The sequence below is a fragment of the Pipistrellus kuhlii genome, unplaced genomic scaffold (genome assembly GCF_014108245.1).
Source record: "Pipistrellus kuhlii isolate mPipKuh1 unplaced genomic scaffold, mPipKuh1.p scaffold_m20_p_4, whole genome shotgun sequence".
Lineage (NCBI taxonomy): Eukaryota > Metazoa > Chordata > Mammalia > Chiroptera > Vespertilionidae > Pipistrellus > Pipistrellus kuhlii.
The window spans coordinates 7,253,770-7,273,032 of NW_023425540.1; the positions used below are offsets into that span (position 1 = coordinate 7,253,770).

Here is a 19,263-nt window from a genome sequence, read left to right on the forward strand (position 1 = left end):
CTCATTAGATTGCAGTAGGGTTGTCAGATTTAGCAAATAAAATACAAGATGCTCAATTAAATTTAAATTTTAGATAAATCATAACTAATTCTTTAAGTAGGTCCCGTGCAATATTTGGGACATACTTTTACTAAAAAAATATTGTTTACCTGGAGTTCAGATTTAAATGGGCATTCTGTATTTTATTTCATCATTCCCACCATGTGTCAACTGAGGCTTCAATCATCTGAAGACTTTCCCTGGGGCTCATGGATTTATTCCCAAGATGGAGCATTAAAATGTTTAGGAAGCTAGCCCTGGGTGTTGGCAGGAGGCATTTGACCTTGGCTCTGGAACTCTTTCTGGGCTACTAGGGGGTCCTCATGACATGGCAGCTGGCTTTCCCCAAAGTGAGTGACTTCAGAGAGTACAACGCCATTGATGGCCTTGCCTTGCAAGTCACACTTTGTCATTTCATGATCCAATAAAATATTGCATTGATTGCACAGGCCACTTTTGTTTTTCTACTCATGTGGGAGGAGACCACTTGGACCCCAGGAAATGAGGCTGGTTCCTTCCTCTAGAATTGAGATATAGATTTCATAGAATAAGCCCCATGAGGGTAGAATTTTCAAATATGTTTTCTTCATAGTTGTAGGGCCAGTGCCTGATACTTTGTAGGCACTCAATAAATATTAGCTAACTGATTGAATAACTGAACTCTGGCCAAAAATCTCTGACCTAGAAGATTCTTTTGGTCCTTAGAAAGTTTTATAGGAACAAAAGATTCTTCTTCAAAGAATCTGTGGATGAAAAGATGCTTCTTTATATGAACACCACTACATGTATGTAACCTCTCAGGTATGCACTATGGAAAAGAGTAAAGAGTTATGATTCAGATGCTCTCAGAAGGCGTGCGTGCGCACACACACACACACACACACACACACACACAATTTAAGGGGAGGAATACTCTGGGATAAAAATGGAGAGGAGACCACGAGATTTAACATCATGACAGACAGGGTCTTTGTAGAGATGTACCCATCATAGTCCTGACACATAAATTATTACCCGAGAAAGAACAGATAGGTTAGAGTTTCCTGTCAGATTGGTTATTAGAAAGAGAAGTGTGTGGGTAGGAATTCACAGCTGGTTAAGACAGAAGGAAAAAGGGTTGCATGCGGAAATAGCAGTGGCCCTCTTCTTGATGGCGGCAGAATGGTTTCCAGTTCTGTCGTGTTTTGGTATCTGCTGGGATTTGAGTTTCCCAAGAGGGCTAACCTGTGGCAAAGCTGAGTTTGTAGGAGTGGCTTTTCCCTCGTGAAAGCCACCAGGGAGACCCCAGCGGGCGAGGACTACACAGCTTTCAGACCCCACCCAGGCTCCGGGCCTTTCCTTAGGATGCTGCAGGCTTGTGAGATACCAGGAGGAAGACAGCAGTCAGTTATGGAACAGCAGTTTATTTCCTGATTGTTTATGGAAGGATGTTCATTTCTCTACACCTTCTCAGGAGGGTCTGCAAGGTAGCCTCGGCTGCTCTCTGGACACTGATACAGGGATCTTGCCGAAGTGCTTGGAGCCCTGAAATAGAGAGAATAGCAGAGTCTGGTGGGGAAGGAAAGTCAAGGCCTGGGATGTATGGTACTGCAGGCCCCCCACAGAGGGTCAGCCCTAGGTGGGCTCCAGCTCCCAAGCTCTCAGTTTACCCTGAAAGGTACGATTTAGGGCCATGAGCTGAGAATGTGATTTAACACTGAAATGAGGTAAGAGAAGATCCTGATCTTATGATCAATAGATAACTGGAAAAGTGTTGGCTAGGATGCCTGGAAAGGGTTGAAATGGGCTTGGCTTATACCCCAGAGATATTCCAGGGAGCATCCGAGACAACAATGGGGCACATGGGTGCTAGGGTTTTCAGTTTCTGGGCTGGTATGAAACTTGGAGCAGCATTTGTTTCTCTCTCTCTCTGAGAATACAATACCCTGGGCAGAAACTGGGGCTGGTACTCACGTGTGATCAGTTGTTCTTTGTCTAGTAACTCCACATATTGGTTGGTCAGATTGAGAACAATGGCATCTAAAACCAACAGGAGGAAAAGATGCTGATTTCATTTAGAGGAAGAGGCCATGTGAAGGGTCAGGTCAGACTCTGCACCTGGTCAGTGGTTAAATGGTCTGGCTAGTGAATTAGCAAACTATACAGCACTCCACACAGCCCTAGGATGATGCTAGGTCTGGAGTGCCGTGTCTGGAGGTCACACACACCATGTGCATTTGAGAAAGTTCAGACTGTGTCCTCCCGTTGTCAGAGTTTTAAATACGTGTAAGAATGATCCCTGTCCTCAGAGTTTACAATGTAGTTGTGGGGTCATATACATGATCCAATAAAGAATCCTTTTTTCTTCAGAGTGGCCAAGCTAGTTCGTCTGTTCACTGTGGGCTTGATCAATTGGACCAGACTTCGTGATAAGACTTAGAATTACATAATAGAAGCATTCTCAGAGATTCACCCACACCCTCTTTTATTTTTCTTTATTCCTCCTCTCATTCTTTCTTGTCATACTCATTTTACCAGTTTTCAAGTTGGAGTAAACTTGCAGTCAAAGCACAGCTAGGTGCAAAGAGCAGACATACCTGAGGGGGAAGTGGAGGTGCCCTCACCTGTGAGTTTGACAGCTGCACACCTGATCATCTCCCAGGTGCTGTTGAAGAAGGTGAATGAGTGTGTGTGGAGGATCCACAGGATTTCCTGATTTTTCTTGGCCTAAAAGAGATATGTATTGCAAAGTGGGCAACCAGAAAGAGATCTTTTTCTCAAAATCAGCATCCGAGAGGTCATAAGAAGGAAAAATATAAAGGCCAGTGAAACTTACACAGCCATTACTTATTCTATTGGAAGAGGTCTTATGGCTATTCCAACCTACATTGAATCAGAAAGGCACTGGGCTTATGGGACTAATCCACAGGCGTGTTGCAGGAATCTAGAACAGATTCCACCCAGGACTTGGGAAATATGGCAGAATACCAAGAATCACTGCTGTCTTTCTAAGACAGTTCTGCATCTGGCCAGAGATCCCTTGCCCTGTTTGTTTGTGTTTCTGGGATTTGCTGGGACTCTTGCCTGTGATTTTTCCAGGCAACATTGACTTCATACTCACCAGTTTCACACAGAATTGCCTATAGAAATCCCTGGCCGTTGGTAGTTCCCGATTGTCAAGGAGACGGTTTAATACCGTATAGAGTTCCTGGAGGCCCAGAAAAGGAATGGAGACCACCAGGACATCACGGCAAGCCTGAAAGACAGAGTTCTTTGCATCATAGTCCATAGTGCTGGACCCCTTCTAGAAGGAAGAAATGTTTAACTAGTGTGTGGTAAGGAGCAGTAGAAGTCAGTGATGTGAAGGGCTTCCTAGTCGGGGTTGGCACCTTCCCAGTTTCAAGGGTGAAGAACAAGCTTGGGAAGAGGTGGCAAGAGAGAAGCCAGGGTTGGAGAAGTGGTTTTCAGGTTCAGATGTGAGTGGGGACTTCAGTTCTGACTCCAGGTACTTTCTGGGAGTCCGGGTACTTTCGGCCGCAGGAGAGGAAAAGGTGCAGGGGTCTGTGTGTGGGCCACTTACAGCTCCAACCTTGGGATTGTGGTCCCAGAGGTGGAGAAGGAATGAAATCATGCTCTTTTTAATTTCTTCCGCAAAAAAAATCTTCCACCTTCTTCCTGTTAAGGATGCCAGATTTTCAAATAACATAATGGCAGTCAGCCTCACATCGTCCTGCTCCTGTGGCGACAGATGCATGTCATCGGTGAGCCCCCTTTCTGGCCATTTCCGGCCAGCACCCCCTTCTCACCCCCACCCTGCCTGGTCCCATTTCACAAAGGAAGGCTGGAACCCATGCATGGCACTGACCCGTCACAGCCCCCAGATGTTCCCTTCCCAGCAGCTCACTAACCCACATGTCCAAAGTTTAAATGACTCTGGGTCAAGGGTTTTAGGGAAACCACAGAACCAGAGACTTGATTGCTGCCTCTGAGTAACTGATGAGGCAATGTGACCACAGGAATGAGAAGCAGGGAGCAGAAGGCCAGGGAGAGTTCCTGTTTATCTTGTATTTACACAGACCAGCCTGATTGCATCAGGAGCCTAGGGTGATAACGCCTCTAATCTAAACTGCCTAAGGCCCAGGACCCTTCTCCAAGTTCCCAAATACTTTCTTTCTTTTTTTAAAATATATTTTTATTGACTTCAGAGAGGAAGGGAGAGGGAGAGAGATAGAAACATTAACGATGAGGGACAGTCATTGATTGGCAGCCTCCTGCATGCCCCACACTGGGGATCGAACCCAAAACCTGGGCATTTACCCCAACCAGGAATCAAACTGGTGACCTCTTGATTCACAGGTCCACACAAAATCACTGACCCCCACGGGCTGGCCGCTGGCCGGGTGTAAATGCTTTCTAATGGAATTACAGGCAGCTTAGAAATTTTGGCTTTGGGTCTCAGAGAGAGAGGGAACAAACAAAGAAGTGCTTAGCTTATTCTTGCATATGTGAAATTCTGGAACTTATTGTCCTAAATGGTAGGCAATGCTTTTTTAACTATCAAAGGGTATAGTGATGGAGAAAGATGCCTTCTATTACCTCAGGTACTTTACCGATATGGTTCAGAGTTCTAACAAACCTGGAGGACTTTTCCAAAGTGCTTTTCTCCCAACCCCAGGTCTAGAAAATTAGATTAAAATACCCACATGGGGGCAGAGAAATGAAAGTCGTCCTGAGTAGTAGAATAATATTTAGATTAGCAATAAACAAGGGCCAACAAAAAAGCATTCCCATGAATACGAGAAAGAAAGAGAAGGTAGAGGAGTTAATTCTGAAGGCAAATTAAATGCATAAGTAGACACATAAACATAATGCCACGAAAAAGGAAGTCAAAGACCGTTCAGAAAACTTAATGCTGGTCTGTGCAAAAGGGTCGGCAGAGTTAAATGAATACATGAGATGTGACCTTGTATAACAGAAATGTTCTTTAAATGTCCTAGGAATGTGGTCAGGTTATAATTTCAAAAGGTATTCTTTTAAAAAAGAAAGAAAACTGATCAATAACAGAGTGCCGAAAAAGTAGAGAGATATTTACTTAAATAAATCTTCTGAGTTTTCTAAAATTGATGACCTCATGATAGGTTAAGGAAGGATCAACTAATTGGGTTCTGGGAGAGATATTAGAGTTTAATGTCTTTGTTCTGAATGGAGAAGACGAGTCACAGAGAACAAGGTGATTGCTCAGGGTGACAGTGTGGGAAATAGCAGCAGCAAGCTGGGCCTGGAGCTGGGACCACAGCCTTATTTTCTCCTCTACCATTTCATCAGAGTGTCTCCATGTTCTGCAAATTCCTGGAAAATACTTAAATGTTGAAAAAAAAAAGTGTGTTGGGGAAGGATTTGGAGATCACAAAATTGTATGTTTAATCTGTAGAAACTATAGGGGCAAAGTATCATAAAGTATAGCTAAATATGTTTGCAGAAAGAGAGCATTGCTGGAGAATAACATTGCTATGGCCCAAGTTTTATCAAACTTTTATGCAAATGCGATGGAATTGATCCGTATTAGAAATGAGAAAGGTCTAACGGGACCAGGAAGATTTTTGATTGTTTTTCTTCTTCAATAAGATGGAAAAAGATGACCTCGACCGTTAATGTCGCAGGTGAATGTGCCACTGTTGTAGGCTCAGATCCAAGACAATGAACACTGGATTAACAATCACCCTGGGAAACTAACAAACAGATGGGGCTCCGCAGGGGGGAGTCCAGCCCTTTTTGTTAAAGATCGTCAGCTGTCTGTGTAACGGACAAAGAGGACACATTTGCTATGTTACAGAAGACACTGACCTGAGTGGGAGCCAAGTAAACATTTTCAAGAACTAGATGGGATTCAGAGTAATCTTGACACATTGGAGAAAAAAGTAGGAAATGAGCAGAAAGCTCCTTTCAAAGGTCAGGTTGAGGCTAGCAGGTAAGTAAACAAGGGACACTGACAAATACGAAACTGGAGAATTACGGACTGTGGGCATATATTGCAGGCTAAAAACTGGAGGTCTGTCTGGTTAATAAATTGCCAAAGAGTCACAAAGAAAGGGCAAGATTTTTTTTTTATTTTTTTTTTAAAGGAGTGAATGACCAGGAAAAGAGAAGGTCTGAGGTCCCTTTTCTTTAGATAACATTTGATATTTCTCTGGCCTCACTGAGAAGTACAACAGAACCACTGGCTCATAAAAAACTGCAGAAGCTGGAAGATTAGGTTAAGATGAATAATGAAGGAAACAAAGACTTTCCAGTCTGAGACTGGACGTACATAGGTAATCGAATAAAGCCGTAATGTTTCAGAAGGAGGCAGCTAGCAGTCTTCCATCATCTCTGACAGCACGGAAAAAACAGGTTTAGATCACAAAACTATTGATTTAAGTTAGATGCAAAATAGATTTTTACAGTGATGACAGTGAGTACACCAAAAACAAACCATAAAATCAAATTTCCCAGAAGTTATAAAGGAAAATGACCTTCCCTGTCCAGGATGGCTGCCTGGTGTTTTTCTGAGATTCGGGTTATAAGATCAAGGGGTTGACAAACTTTGCCCTAAGAGGCCAGACAGTAAATCACTTGGACTTTGTGGGGCATCTGGTTTCTGTAACAACTAATCAACTCCGCAGATGAAGTGGGAAAGCCGCCACAGACATTATACAACCAGTGAGCATGCTCCACACAGCCAGTGTGGCTGTGTTCCAGTGAGACCCAATTCACAAAAAGATGCTCTGGGCTGGATTTGGCCTGAAGAGCTGGTTCCTACCAACTCCTGGATGAAATGAACCACATAAGCATCTTGAGCCTCTGACTTTTGGATGTGGAAAAGATAGTGTACTGGGCCCTAGTCCGGTACTGAGTATCTGTCATAACTTTCATTCCTCCAACAAGCACACTTTGAAGTGAGGATTTAGACGTAAGTAATTGGATTTAGGAGGTGAGCCCAGGAAGCATGATGGGGAGTGGGAATGAGATAGGGAAGAGACAAAAGTTACAACAGAGAATATTAATGAGTGTGTAACTCTTGTGAGAAGGTGGGGCTCAATCCTGAGGGTCCAGGAAGCTGGGGATTTTTTTCTACAAACTCCTGTTTCTTATCATTTGAGGGTCCTTTCCTAATATCCAGCCCACCCTGCTCAGACCGATTATGATTCCTGGGCCAGAGAGTCCCCTCACACCCAGAGACACAGGAAGCTAACAGCTTTCAGAGGAATTGTTCAGGTGACCTCTGCGCAGGTGACCTCTGGGTCAAATGACCTCTGGGCAGGCCAAGGAATATGGATGGGACACCAACATTGTCTGCTACAAGCACTACCTGAACCTGTTTGTGTTCACTCACTTCTTCTGGGGAGGGAAGATTCCTGAACAGGCTCACTTACGTCTTCAAAGAAGGTTCTTGTTTGCAGCACTATTTCTTTGAAGTAGAAGCTCACGTCTCGGTCTGTGAGCTGCTCCAGGATCTTCCTTAGAGCCTTCAAGCTCTCACAGACAACTTCGGTGCGGGCCAGGTGGTACAGACCTCTGATGACGGATTCTAGCATCAGCTGCTTATGCTTCCGCACCTATTTTGAAACAGAGTTGCTCAATCTCAAAAACTGTTGTACGTGTGTCTGGAATAGGGTAGAAGACCCCAGACAAGGGGACTGAACGTTTCTTAGGGTCACAGGTCCTGCAACTCATGAGCTACACCTTCAGCAATTTATTGGGATTTGCCCTTCAGTTCTTGCAACCAGGAGTTTGTAAATACGTATTTCAAACTCTACTTAAATAAAATATTACCCCCCACAATCCTCCTGATACCTTTTGAGGGGCTCCAGTAGCTGTATTACCGAGCCCTCGGATGGCCATTTGCCTCAAAATGGCATTGGAGTCCCAGGCACTCTGATCCATCAAGATCAGCACTTCACGGAAATTCCAGTGCCTCCAAAGGATCGGCTCCTTCATGAGCTGAAATCAACACACTCCTCCCCTTTAGTGAAGGGAGTGGCTTCCCTTCAGGAGAGGGGCAAAGGCACCAGAACTACAGTTGAAGAGGAGGCCCAGCTGCTCGTGGAGCAGAGGAGGATGGGCCCTCCGTGAACAAGCAAGTCTTGCAGAAGCTAAGCTCTAGATGTGAGCAGCCACAGGTCAAGGTTACATGGTGATGAGAACAGAATACCCAGTTAAGGAGATGCTTCTAATTAAGCTAAACAGGGAAACGGGGCAGGGAAAACAGGGGTTACTGACAATGACAAGTCTGGACCAGCCGGGACTGCCTTTATCCCAGAGTCTGGGGGGACAGTAATATGCTTTTTTGTTTTGTCCTTCTCATATTTATTCTCCACCCTCCTCTGTCCTGGGAGGTTGGCCTTTGAAGACCAGAGGGAAAGAAGAGGTTGAGGATGGGCTCTGTATTTTCCTCACTGGCTGCTCAGGTGCCCTGTCTCTGGAAGTGGCTGGATCCTTCCACTACCAAAGGTCCCCTTGCAGAGAAATACCGCAGGGGCCCCACCAGCCTGCAGTGAGGGCTGCTGGCCTTGCCTCAGAGAAGAACGCTGTGCCGGTTATGCGGTAGTTCTCCGAGGAGGAGGTGAGCGATGGGAGGAGCTGCTTTATGATGTCCACTGTGACGCCCTGGTGCCACACAGCAATGCCCCTAGAAAACACAAGCTTCCAGTTGTAGCAGAGGCTTGTTTATTGCTAAACAATGGAGGGCATTTTAGTCTATTTCTCTACCAGGGAAATAAGTCCTCTAAGAAGGAATGTTCAAGGAAAGAGATGGCATACCAAGAGCCCAATGTAAATGCAATGTGCCTAGAACTGTTCAATGTATCGCTGTTTTTGTTGTGGGGGTGGTGAGTTCTGGGATCATCCTACCACCTCTTCCCAACACCCTTTGCTCCTTCTTCCTTGTTTCTTCTCCTTGACGGTATACAAGCCCTTGGTGGGTCAACTGCTCTCAGTCATTGATTTAGGAGGTGAGCCCAGGAAGCATGATGGGGCTAGCCCATTCTAGGTTTCCTCCTTTGTATCCAGTTCTCGGACAAGGGCAGCTTACGTGGCCAGTGCACACACTCCCAAGTGGTGGGTGCTGGGAACGTGGAGCAGCGCCCATAAGTTGTCCCCTTCTTCAGACTCCTTGGCCAGGCCTTCTCTAATGGCTTGGACTTGCAGGCACTTCAGAGTTGAGGTTGCGAGCCTGGGAAGGGGGGACAGTTGGCATCACAAGAGTAAGTCAACCACATACAGTGCACTGAGATGTCCCGGGTTCACTCTTCCTCTTTCCCACAATGCCCCTGCATTAATGGATATTGTGCCAGGGAAACACTGGTCAGGGCAGCCTGACCTCACACTTTAGTTTTGGGATCAAAGGAAACATCCAGATTATTTGAGCTGGTAAATAATGCCACACAATCTCGCCAACCTCTCATGAGAAAAATGAAGCCCTAAAGGATGGAAACTGAAAAAAAGACCGTATTTCACTGATTCTGAAATAATAGGATGCATCTCGCAAGGCTAGTATCTGACCATTGTTGCCTAGTGGTTGTTGGCCTATGAACCAGGAGGTCATGGTTCAGTTCTAGGTCAGGGCACATGCCCAGTTGCAGACTCGATTCCCAGTAGGGGGTGTGCAGAAGGCAGCCAATCAATGATTCTCTCTCCCTCTCCATCTCTGAAATAATAATAATTAAAAAAAATAGACACACACACACACACATTTTAAAGAAAGATCTCAACTAAAGGAAACAGAATGGGCCACCTGGGAAGAAGACAGTTGCTCATTCATTCTGTGACCGCTCTGGGCAATTCTGCTGGGTATGGGCTTGGGGAAGATTTGCTCCACGGCATAGGGATGGTAGAGCCCTGTATCTTAATGGGTAGTTGAGGCTGTGTCAGAAGGCACTGGCCTTGACTTCTGCAGTCCTAGCTCTGCAACCTGTGATCAGGACAGCTCTAGAAGGCCCTCCCTGCCAGGCCACTTACCGGCAGGGGTTCACCACCTGCTGCTCCTCCCCTTGCTGCATCACCCGCCGTCTGTGGGGGCTCCTGGGAGTAGTGGGACTTTTCAGGTCCAGGGTGCAGCTGACCAGCTTCAGAAGGAGGGTGAACAGCTGTGGGTACAAGCTGGCCACAGGGGTGCCTACGGATACCACTTCCTGGATAGCACAGGCCACCTGAGGGGAGAAAGGATCCCTGATCAGACAGCCTCCTTTCTCCCAAGGACACTCTCTTTCTAGGCTGATTGACAAGTTTGTTTTCTCCCCCAACGACTGCCTCCCAGGCTGACCATGCTCATGGTAAAAATGCACAGAAAAGGAAGGCTTGGGACCTCCCTGGTTTAACTCAGTGGATAGAGTGTCAGCCTGTGGACGGAAGAGTCCCGAGTTCAATTCCGGTCAAGGGCATATGCTCAGGTTGCAGCTCAATCCCCAGTAGGGGGCATTCAGGAGGCAGCCGATCAATGATCCTCTCTCATCATTGATGTTGCTATCTCTTTTTCCCTCTCCCTTCCTCTTTGAAATTAATAAAAAATGTATAATTTTTTTTTTTTTTTTTAAAGGAAGGCTTGTTCTGAAAACTTCTCAGCTCAGACTGTTTCTCTCTCTGGGCTACCGTGCTGGGTGGCTCCACAGGGCAGCTGAAATGACATGTGCTTCAGTAGTGGGGTCTTTCACAAGAAGAGGGGTTCTTCAGGTCTCCTAAAGACAAATTTGGAAATCCGGAGACACAGATTGTCTTTGGGCTGCTGAGAAACTTGCTTCTGAAAACGGTAGCCACAGACAAAATCACTGCCACATTTGTCTGTTATAAACCAGAGTTGATTTAAAATCAGGGCAGGGGAGGAGAAGTGTGACCAACGCTACATCAACAAGTTCCAGGTGGGTCAGGCATGTGGCGGGCGGGCGGTCCCACTCACCGAGATGGCGTCCATGCCCGCCAGGTCGTCCTCTAGCCCGCTGTCCAGTTTGACTGTCAGGGCTCGCAGGAGCTTGCTGCTGGAAGTAGGGTTCTCAGCCAGGGCCTTCCACAGTGTCTTCGTGTCCCTAGGGCAGCGGGGCAGGAGGCGGAGAAGGCACGGCTCCGTGGAGCAAGAGCGTGTCCAACACATTCACTCTAAAACCACGTATGCTAGCCAGCATTTGGAGGCAGAGGGACCGGTTAGCATGCCTAGGGCCATAAGGCTGTTACTGAACAATCCCGCATTCTGGCCTTGGGTTACTGAGGTTTGTTAATGTCCACCAAGACAGAAGCCACTCACAAAGGTGAATTCTGAGTGACCAAAGAGAGGACAAATATTCACCTTCCAATATTCACTTATTCCTATGGTGTATTTAAGAAAAAAAACAAACAAAAAAAAAACACCTCATCATTGCCCAATGAGTGTACACACACAGATATGCTAATATATACACACACAGAGTAGGGGAAACATTAATTTTTAAATGAATGAGACATTTTCAACCTTTGCTGTTTTCAACCTTTGCGCGCTACCCTTGGGACAGTGGCCTGCAGGGTGGCCGTTCTGGGAGGCGGGGCCAGTGCAGTCAGGATGTACCTGTCAAAGGGCAGAGGCTTCTGTAGAAGGTTGGTGACAACTGCCTCCATGTGAAAGCCGGCTATCTGGGAGATGGCTTCCAGAATGAACTGGAAACTTTGCTTCTTCTGCCTGAGGAGTGGCATGTGATAGTAAATCATGCCCAAGATCTCCAACAGCTGAAAAGAAAAAGCCAGAGCTGGCATTATGTTGTCATTTCTCCCCGAGGACATGAAAGGCTCAGGGTGTGTATGGTCAGCAAATTGGTGGCTGGTGGGTTATAAAAGATGTTAAAAATGATCGTAGATTCTGCACATGGCCTTTCTCTTATCTGGGAGCATTGTATATACTCTGGGTCTTTTTCTCTCTCTCTCTCTCTTTTAAAAAAATATATTTTATTAATTTTTTACAGATAGGAAGAGAGACGATAGAGAGTTAGAAACATCGATGAAAGAGAAACATTGATCAGCTGCCTCTTGCACACCCCCTACTGGGGATGTGCCCACAACCACGGTACATGCCCTTGACCGGAATTGAACCCGGGACCCTTCAGTCCGCAGGCTGATGCTCTATCCACTGAGCCAAACTGGTTTCAGTTGGGTCTTTTTTTTCTTTTCTTTTCTTAAATCAGTTTAGCGAAAGGCTGCCTTTGGCCCGGTGCTGTGCTAAGGTACGCACCGTGAGAAATTTACCCCAGGTAAATAAGATTTAGAACTCTCTCAAAAGAAACAGGTGGTCTGATAAAGGCTGTTGAGCATGTACTCAAAGGCTTATGCACAAGACAGATGGTGTGCAAGAGGTACACAGGACTGACAGGGGCATCCAGAAGTCACTTGGCATTGCTTTGGAGGGACATCTGGTCTGGGTCTCAAAGGATATACAGCCATTTCAAAAGGCAAACAGAGATGGCGGGAAAAGGCATCTTCCTCAGAAGGGTTAGGATTCTGCTTGGCTGTCAGTGTACCTGATCTTCCAAGGCGGGTCCCTGCGCCTTCAGGGCGGCGACCATCCACAGGCCAGAGGCCACGGAGCAGGGGGCACTGAGGCTCTCCAGGCCATCCAGCATCTCCTCCAGGAACATGAGCATCTCTCCACTCGGGATGAGCTTACTCACAACCTGAGAATACGCCGGAGAAACTCACGCTAGCCACCACCTCGCTTCACGTCTGGGCACCCACCACATGCAGCTACTCCTCGTTCTGGGATATTGGAGACCAATGGGCGTGGCAAACAGTGAGAATAAGACTGGGGCCTTTGACACCAGGGAAAACACTAAAATAGGGCATAGTCATGACCTTTTGCCTCTAAGCAAACTTTCCCTGGAGTTGCCTTTTTGTCATTTTACATTTATCTCATCCCAGGTCTGCTGATGCAATATTCTCTCCAAACTATTTATACTAATAAAAGGGTAATATGCTAATTAGACTGGGAGATCTTCCAGGAGACCTTCCAAACATTCTTCTGGACAAAGCCATGGTGGCCGGGCCTAGGTAGAGGTGGTTAGAGGCAAGAGGGGAGGACAGTTGTGGGTGATTAGGCCGGGATGGGACGGCATTTGTGAGTGATCAGCCTGGTGGTGGTAAGCAGACCAACAGGAGGGCCAGTTGGGGGTAAGCAGGATGTCAGTGGGGGTCAGTTGGAGGTTATCAGGCCAGCGGGGGAGGCAGTTTGGAGTGAGCAGGCCAGCAAAGGGGCAGTTGGGTGCAAGCACACTGGCACAGGGGGCAGTTGGGGGTTATTAGGTTGGCAGGGGGGAGCATTTGGGAGGCAATCAGGCCGGTGGTGGGGGCAGTTGGGGATGAGCAGACCAGCAGGCAGAGTGGTTAGGGGCAATCAGGCAGGCAGGAAGGCAGACAGGTGAGTGGTTAGGAGCCAGCAGTCTCGGATTGCGAGAGGGATGTCCAACTACCGGTTTAGGCCTGATCCCTGTAAACCAGCAATAGGACATCCTTCGAGGGGTCTCAGATTGGAGAGGGTGCCAGGGTGACCTTCTCTAAGGGATTACCCTTTCTTCACTGGACTTTATTTTTCTCAATGATCACTACCTGGCTGAAGGACACCCCCGCCCCCATGCACAAATTTCGTGCACCAAACCACTAGTAGTGATATAGTATACTTCATAAGGGAAAAATGACACATAATGTCTACACTGTAATTTATATCATTCACAGTACTTCACACATATTTTATATAGCATAGCATAGAATTAAGTCTTGCATCTCCCAAAGAATAGCTAAGACTTGAGAATTCAGGAAAATCTATCACTGTATACTCAGTGCCATGCTAAACACCAGGTGCCTACATATACACGCAGAGTCTGAACTCTTATGAGCCTGTATTTTGCTCACCCCAGTCTCAATATTAAGAGTAGTCAATAAAAGGTCAAGAAAATTAAAACTTTACAGTTTTGATCTCTACAAGCACTATGCAGAAAGTTGGTTGATAGCAGTGTGTGAGTGTGAGTTTGAGTGTGTGTGTGAAAAGTGAGCAGTTTGAATGAATTCCAGGAACATTATCTAGGGCTTTACCAGTAACTAACCATGTGGTCATAATCATGAGTCTGTAGATATGAGCACAACCCTCTTCACAACCAGCTTCCCCTCTTACATAGCCTGGTAATGTTTGGTAGGACCATCCTTGAGAGGAAATGGTTTCTTTTCATGAGCACTCGTGTCTCTCAGTTTGAGAGTTATCATGGTTCCTACATCAGAGGGCTAGACTAGCCTGTTCTATGTAGCACCAAAGGCTTGCTTGGGGTCCAAGCTTATTGGTCATCTTTTTTTCTTTATTCTTCTCCTTTTTTTTTTTTTTTAAATCACATTGCATTGGGTGTTGGTTTACAAAGAAAGACAGGAAGGAAGCTCATGTTTTTGAGTACTATCATGCATCAGACATTCTTGGCCATGTGACATACCAGTATGCCACCCTTCCCCCCCAAGTCCCCATGTTGCTTTTCTCCCATATTCTGACCACTTTCTTGTTGTCACCATTGCTGCCTCCTTAGTCCAAGTCACCTAATCTCACCCCTAGACTCTCGTAGCTTCCTCCAAAGTTTTTCACAACTGGCACAATTTCACTCTTGCCAGCCTATGTTCTAATCTAAACATAGCAGCCAGATGACCCTTCAGAAGCATACATTCAGTCACATTACCCCTCACAGAACCATCGCTAGTCCATAAAAGGTTTTTGCAAATTAGGAAAAGGTACTCAGGAACTATTTCCCCAATGCCTGGGAAGGCATTGGGGAAATAGTTCCTGAGTACCTCCAACTATCCTCTATTCTGATGGACTTTGTTGGGCCCTTCACTGATATCTGGGGCTAATTGCCATAATACATACAACTCTACAGTGTCTTCTTTAGGAGTGATGCTGCCTCACACGGGGGATGCAATGCTGCTGACTCTGTGTGTTTTTCATAACTGGCACAATGGTAGGTAGTGGCCTGACTCTTCTGTTCAAAACCCTCTGTTGGCTTGACATTTCAATTGCAGTGAAAGCCAAGGTCCTTAACAAGGCCTGCAAGGTTCCTGAATCAACCCTGGACTATCTCTCAGATCTCATTATCTATGTTTTTCTCCACAGCAGGGCATTTGCACTTGCTTTTTTCCCTCTGCCTAAAATATTATTTTCCAGATGTCTGTAAGCCTCCCTCTTTCTCTAAGGGATTACCCTTTCTTCACTGGACTTTATTTTTCTCAATGACCACTACCTGACCTGATATTTGTTTGTTGGACTCCATCTCCTGGGATGCAAGCTCAATGAAGGCAGGCATTTTGCCTTTTCTGTTCCTAGAGCTAAGGACGAAGTCTGGCATATGGTAGGTGCCCAGGGCATATTAGGTGAATAAATGAATGATTGAATAAATGAATGAATTGATCAACCAGTCCTCATAATATCTCTGAGAGGTAGGCTAGGTCATTGTTTTGAAGTTGAGGATTCTGAGCTTTGAACAGTACTTACAGAGTGTATCTGAACAACTCCATAGCCTTCGTTCCTTCTACTCCATCCACTGCCCCCCTCAGCCTGGAGCAGGCCACTTGACTGACAAGGTTCCCCAGAGCATGACATGAGCAGGAGCAGGCCTCAACTGTGCACATGTCAACCCAGAGTTCATAAACGACAGGACAAAGGCCTTTCATTCTACTTGAATGGCTGTACTGCTGCCCTCTTTGGTAGTGAGGTGTACATAGCGTACTCATTTGAAAGTCAATCTGGAATTGTCTTTACAGCCCCTAGCCAGTCCTTCGTGTCTATTACCTTTGCTATTCTAGAAGAAATCTTGAGCTGGACCTGCACATCCTCAGATTGCAGGTTTTCCAGCAATCCCTGTAGTTTTTCCACTTCCAGGTGAGCACCTAAAATCAACCACAGGAGACATAGGTCAGACTTTGTAGACGTGGAGGAGGCTAGCTAGCTTGTGATGAGACCTGAATTCAGCTGCTGGACACTTTCAACAGACACACTGCCTGATGGGACAGTGAGCATAAAAACAGACACAGGGTGGGGGCATGAATGGGGAGGGGTGGGAGGTTGGATTGGGGGGTTGAAGACAAATATGTGAAACCTTAATCAATAAAGAAAAGAAAAAAAAAAGAACAGACACATATTGAGTAGTTTCTACCTGCCAGGCACCATATTAAATACTCGCATACAGTGATCTCATTTGTTACTCAGAAAGGTCATCTGAGGTAGACTCTGCTGCTATTGTGCCCATCTTGCAGAAGATACAGCTGAGGCAGAGATATGAAGCCATCTGGCCACATGACGGTGAATAAAAATAGGAAAGGCAGAACTTGTGCCCCGGTCTGTCTGACACCCTGACACCAAAGCCAGGCTCTTACTACTCCACAATGATGCTGACTCTGTCGGACTTCCGTTCTGTGGTGAGCTTTGTGTGGGGAATGGGAAGCTAACTAGTGCAATGGGAATGTCAGCACTCAGTAGGCTCTTGTTGATCTCAGTTTTTAGAAGTAGCTTGTTTGCTGTTCGAATGAATGGTAGTCGTTTCATTCACACACCTGAATGGGATTGATCCTGTGGAACCCAGCCAGCAAAATTCACACAGACTTTGGAGTCACGCAGACCTGGCCTCAAAGCCCGGCTCCATGAGATCAGCGGTCCAAGCTACTGGTACATTTTTAACCCCAGACCCCTCATCTCAAAACTGACTGAGCAGCTTCCGTGAGTATCAAGTGGGTATTTAATTTAGTTTCACACTTGTTACTTGTGTCTAGTAGGTAATACTCATGTTCTTTCTCTCTACCATCCTCATTTGATCAATCAAGAAAGTGAGTTAAAGTGAGTAACAGATTATGGGATTTCTTCTTAACAAAGTGTTTGAAGACCTGTTTCTGCTGAGGGGTTGCTTTCTGTTTGACTGACGCCCTCACCCATCCCCTCCTACCAAATCCCAGGTTTGACTTTTAATGTCTCCAGCATTAGAACAGTGCTTGACACCTGGGAAGGCATTGGGGAAATAGTTCCTGAGTACCTGCGAGAATGAAGAGTGAACTAAACGTGGATGGCATCGAACTGAGACCAGTGTGCCTGGCCTCCCTGGCTTACACACAGCTGAGCGCACTCGCTGTGGGCTGTGCTCCACGAAACTCCTGCTGATGTAGCTTGGACAGGAGCCCTGATTGCTGGGCTCTGCCCGGCACTGGGGTTTTAAATTCCTTACACTGCCCGACACTGCCCGTTACTCACACGCACTCAGAGAGCGGACCCAGAGTCTGAGATACCAACTAGGAAACCTTCCCCAGAGTTCCCTCCTAGAGAAACAGAATGAAAGCATAACTTCCTCTGGGAGACCAAGTGATGGATCCTCAAACATCCCACCCACTTTCATGGCTGTTTTGGTGTCATTATCTTTATTTCTAAAAAAGAATAGTAATAGAACCACAGAGGAAGAAAGACCCAAGAGGCCAATTCCGTGACATAATTAAGGCATTAGAACTCAGAAATGGCTGAACTGAGGGAGGGAGGGACAGAGGGAGGGATAGAGGGAGGGAGAGAGGGAGGGAGAGAGGGAGGGAGAGAATGAGGGAGGGAGGGAGGAGAGAAAAACGGACAAAGAGAGAAGAGGGAACAGATATACAAGGAGGAAAACTGGGAAGAAAACAAGCATTTTCCTCTCCATTTGTCTTTCGCTCACCTTGTATATAGAACAGAGCAATGGCCGAGCTGGCTGCGGCCTGGCGGATGGTGGGCAGGGTGTCACAGGAGTGCGGGGCCAGAAGGCCGAGCAGCGAGCTGATTTTAAAGTTCTCTGGTGCCTGCAGGACAAAGGGGCCCCCAAGGGGACGGGGTGGCTGGAGAATACCTCCGGACATTCCCAACACTGGAGAGTAAGCACCTTGATTTCTCCCTGCTGGTCCTTAGAATGAAAGGGGATCTTGGACTCTCCCTCTCAGGGCGGTGGAAAGAAGCAAGCAGCACGCAGACAACCAACCACATGGCTGGTCCCTGTGCTCGCCACCCTGGAAGCGCTCCGTCTGGGACTGGAGGCTGCTTGGGGGAGTTTTGGGCGGAGATCCCTGCTGTTAGCAAGTAATGAAACCTACTCTTTTGGGAGGGGAGGGGGGACTCACCTCCACGTCATTGGTCAGCACTTTGGCTGCGATCTGGAAGGCTCTTTCTCTTTCCCACTCTTTTTGTGAAACAAGCCACATTCGGAGAAGCTGTTGGTTAAAGGATAAGCATCCTTTCCACTGTGTCCTTCATATCCATGCATTCATATTCTCTCTCTCTATCTTGCCCCCCTCCCTCTCTTCCCCAAGCCCCTCCCAGCCTCTGCTGCAACAGTAGCTGACCACCCCCACACTATTGCTAATGGACAGCGTAAGAGACCACAGAATGGGCCCTCCACGGGGGCTGAGTGGGTCGGGCTGGACGTCTCCCTGCGAGGAGGAGGAGGAGGAGGTCCAGTTTGAGAGGTGCACCGGCGCACAGATTAGGGGTCACGGGGATCAGCCTGAGCAGCGGCCCTACTCACATTGAACATTTCGTGGCAGTCTTCGGCTCTCACACTGTCCCACATCATGGTCCGCAGCAGCTTTCCCAGAGCATCCATGGACCGTTCGTAGAGAAACTGAAATTCCAGGCGAGTGGGAGGGTGAGGCAGAGGGGAGAGGGCCAGGCCCCACGGGGCTCTTCCTTCCCCGGGCCTCACCGCACGTACACTGATGTGCTCCTTGTCCTTGTCCGTCTCGCCCTCATTTCTGAGACTTTCCAGAGGCGGAAGGGGCAGCAGCCTCCGCATGTTCTCTTCCAGAATGTTCAGATTGTCATTCAGTGAGAGTGGAGGTTTCAGTTTACTGGAGTGAGAGCCACGTGAACACAGGTTAAAATGATCACGTACTGAATATGTTGGGTTGAATGAGAACATGACTAAAATTAATTGGACTTTGTTTCTTTGTACTCTTAAAAGTGGCTGCTAGAAAAATGTAAATGATACATGGGACTTGCATTATATTTCCACTTCACAACACTGCCCTAGAGCCTAGTTAATTCTTATGTATGTTCAAGGTTTATGTATTTGAGGTGTCTTCGAATTTGCCTCTTTGTAAACAGACTGACCCCGGGTCCCTTATCTTGTCTCTCCCCGCACGCTGGGGACATTCCGTAGGTCTGCATGGAACCTGCTCCCCCGGAGCTAACACTCTCCCAGGGCGAGGCCACATGTTGGCACTGTCCTT

The 19,263-nt window shown here is 46.8% G+C and overlaps 1 protein-coding gene across 1 annotated transcript in view; it reads right to left on the reverse strand.

The window, feature by feature from the left end:
• Nucleotides 1–1,427: 1,427 nt before the first annotated feature.
• The window catches only part of MROH2B (maestro heat like repeat family member 2B), a 50,943-nt gene continuing 33,107 nt past the window's right edge, over nt 1,428–19,263 (reverse strand). Inside the window, exons 25-42 of the mRNA XM_036410339.1 lie at nt 18,747–18,882; nt 18,561–18,656; nt 18,157–18,246; nt 17,721–17,841; nt 15,824–15,921; nt 12,531–12,683; nt 11,588–11,745; nt 10,949–11,075; nt 10,015–10,205; nt 9,089–9,229; nt 8,572–8,686; nt 7,852–7,998; nt 7,431–7,613; nt 3,599–3,754; nt 3,140–3,274; nt 2,643–2,745; nt 1,993–2,058; nt 1,428–1,563 (exon numbers count right to left, since the gene is read on the reverse strand). Coding sequence (XP_036266232.1) covers nt 1,457–1,563; nt 1,993–2,058; nt 2,643–2,745; nt 3,140–3,274; nt 3,599–3,754; nt 7,431–7,613; nt 7,852–7,998; nt 8,572–8,686; nt 9,089–9,229; nt 10,015–10,205; nt 10,949–11,075; nt 11,588–11,745; nt 12,531–12,683; nt 15,824–15,921; nt 17,721–17,841; nt 18,157–18,246; nt 18,561–18,656; nt 18,747–18,882 — 2,323 coding nt within the window. The 3' untranslated portion in view covers nt 1,428–1,456. The remainder of the gene's footprint in view (nt 1,564–1,992; nt 2,059–2,642; nt 2,746–3,139; nt 3,275–3,598; nt 3,755–7,430; nt 7,614–7,851; nt 7,999–8,571; nt 8,687–9,088; nt 9,230–10,014; nt 10,206–10,948; nt 11,076–11,587; nt 11,746–12,530; nt 12,684–15,823; nt 15,922–17,720; nt 17,842–18,156; nt 18,247–18,560; nt 18,657–18,746; nt 18,883–19,263) is intronic.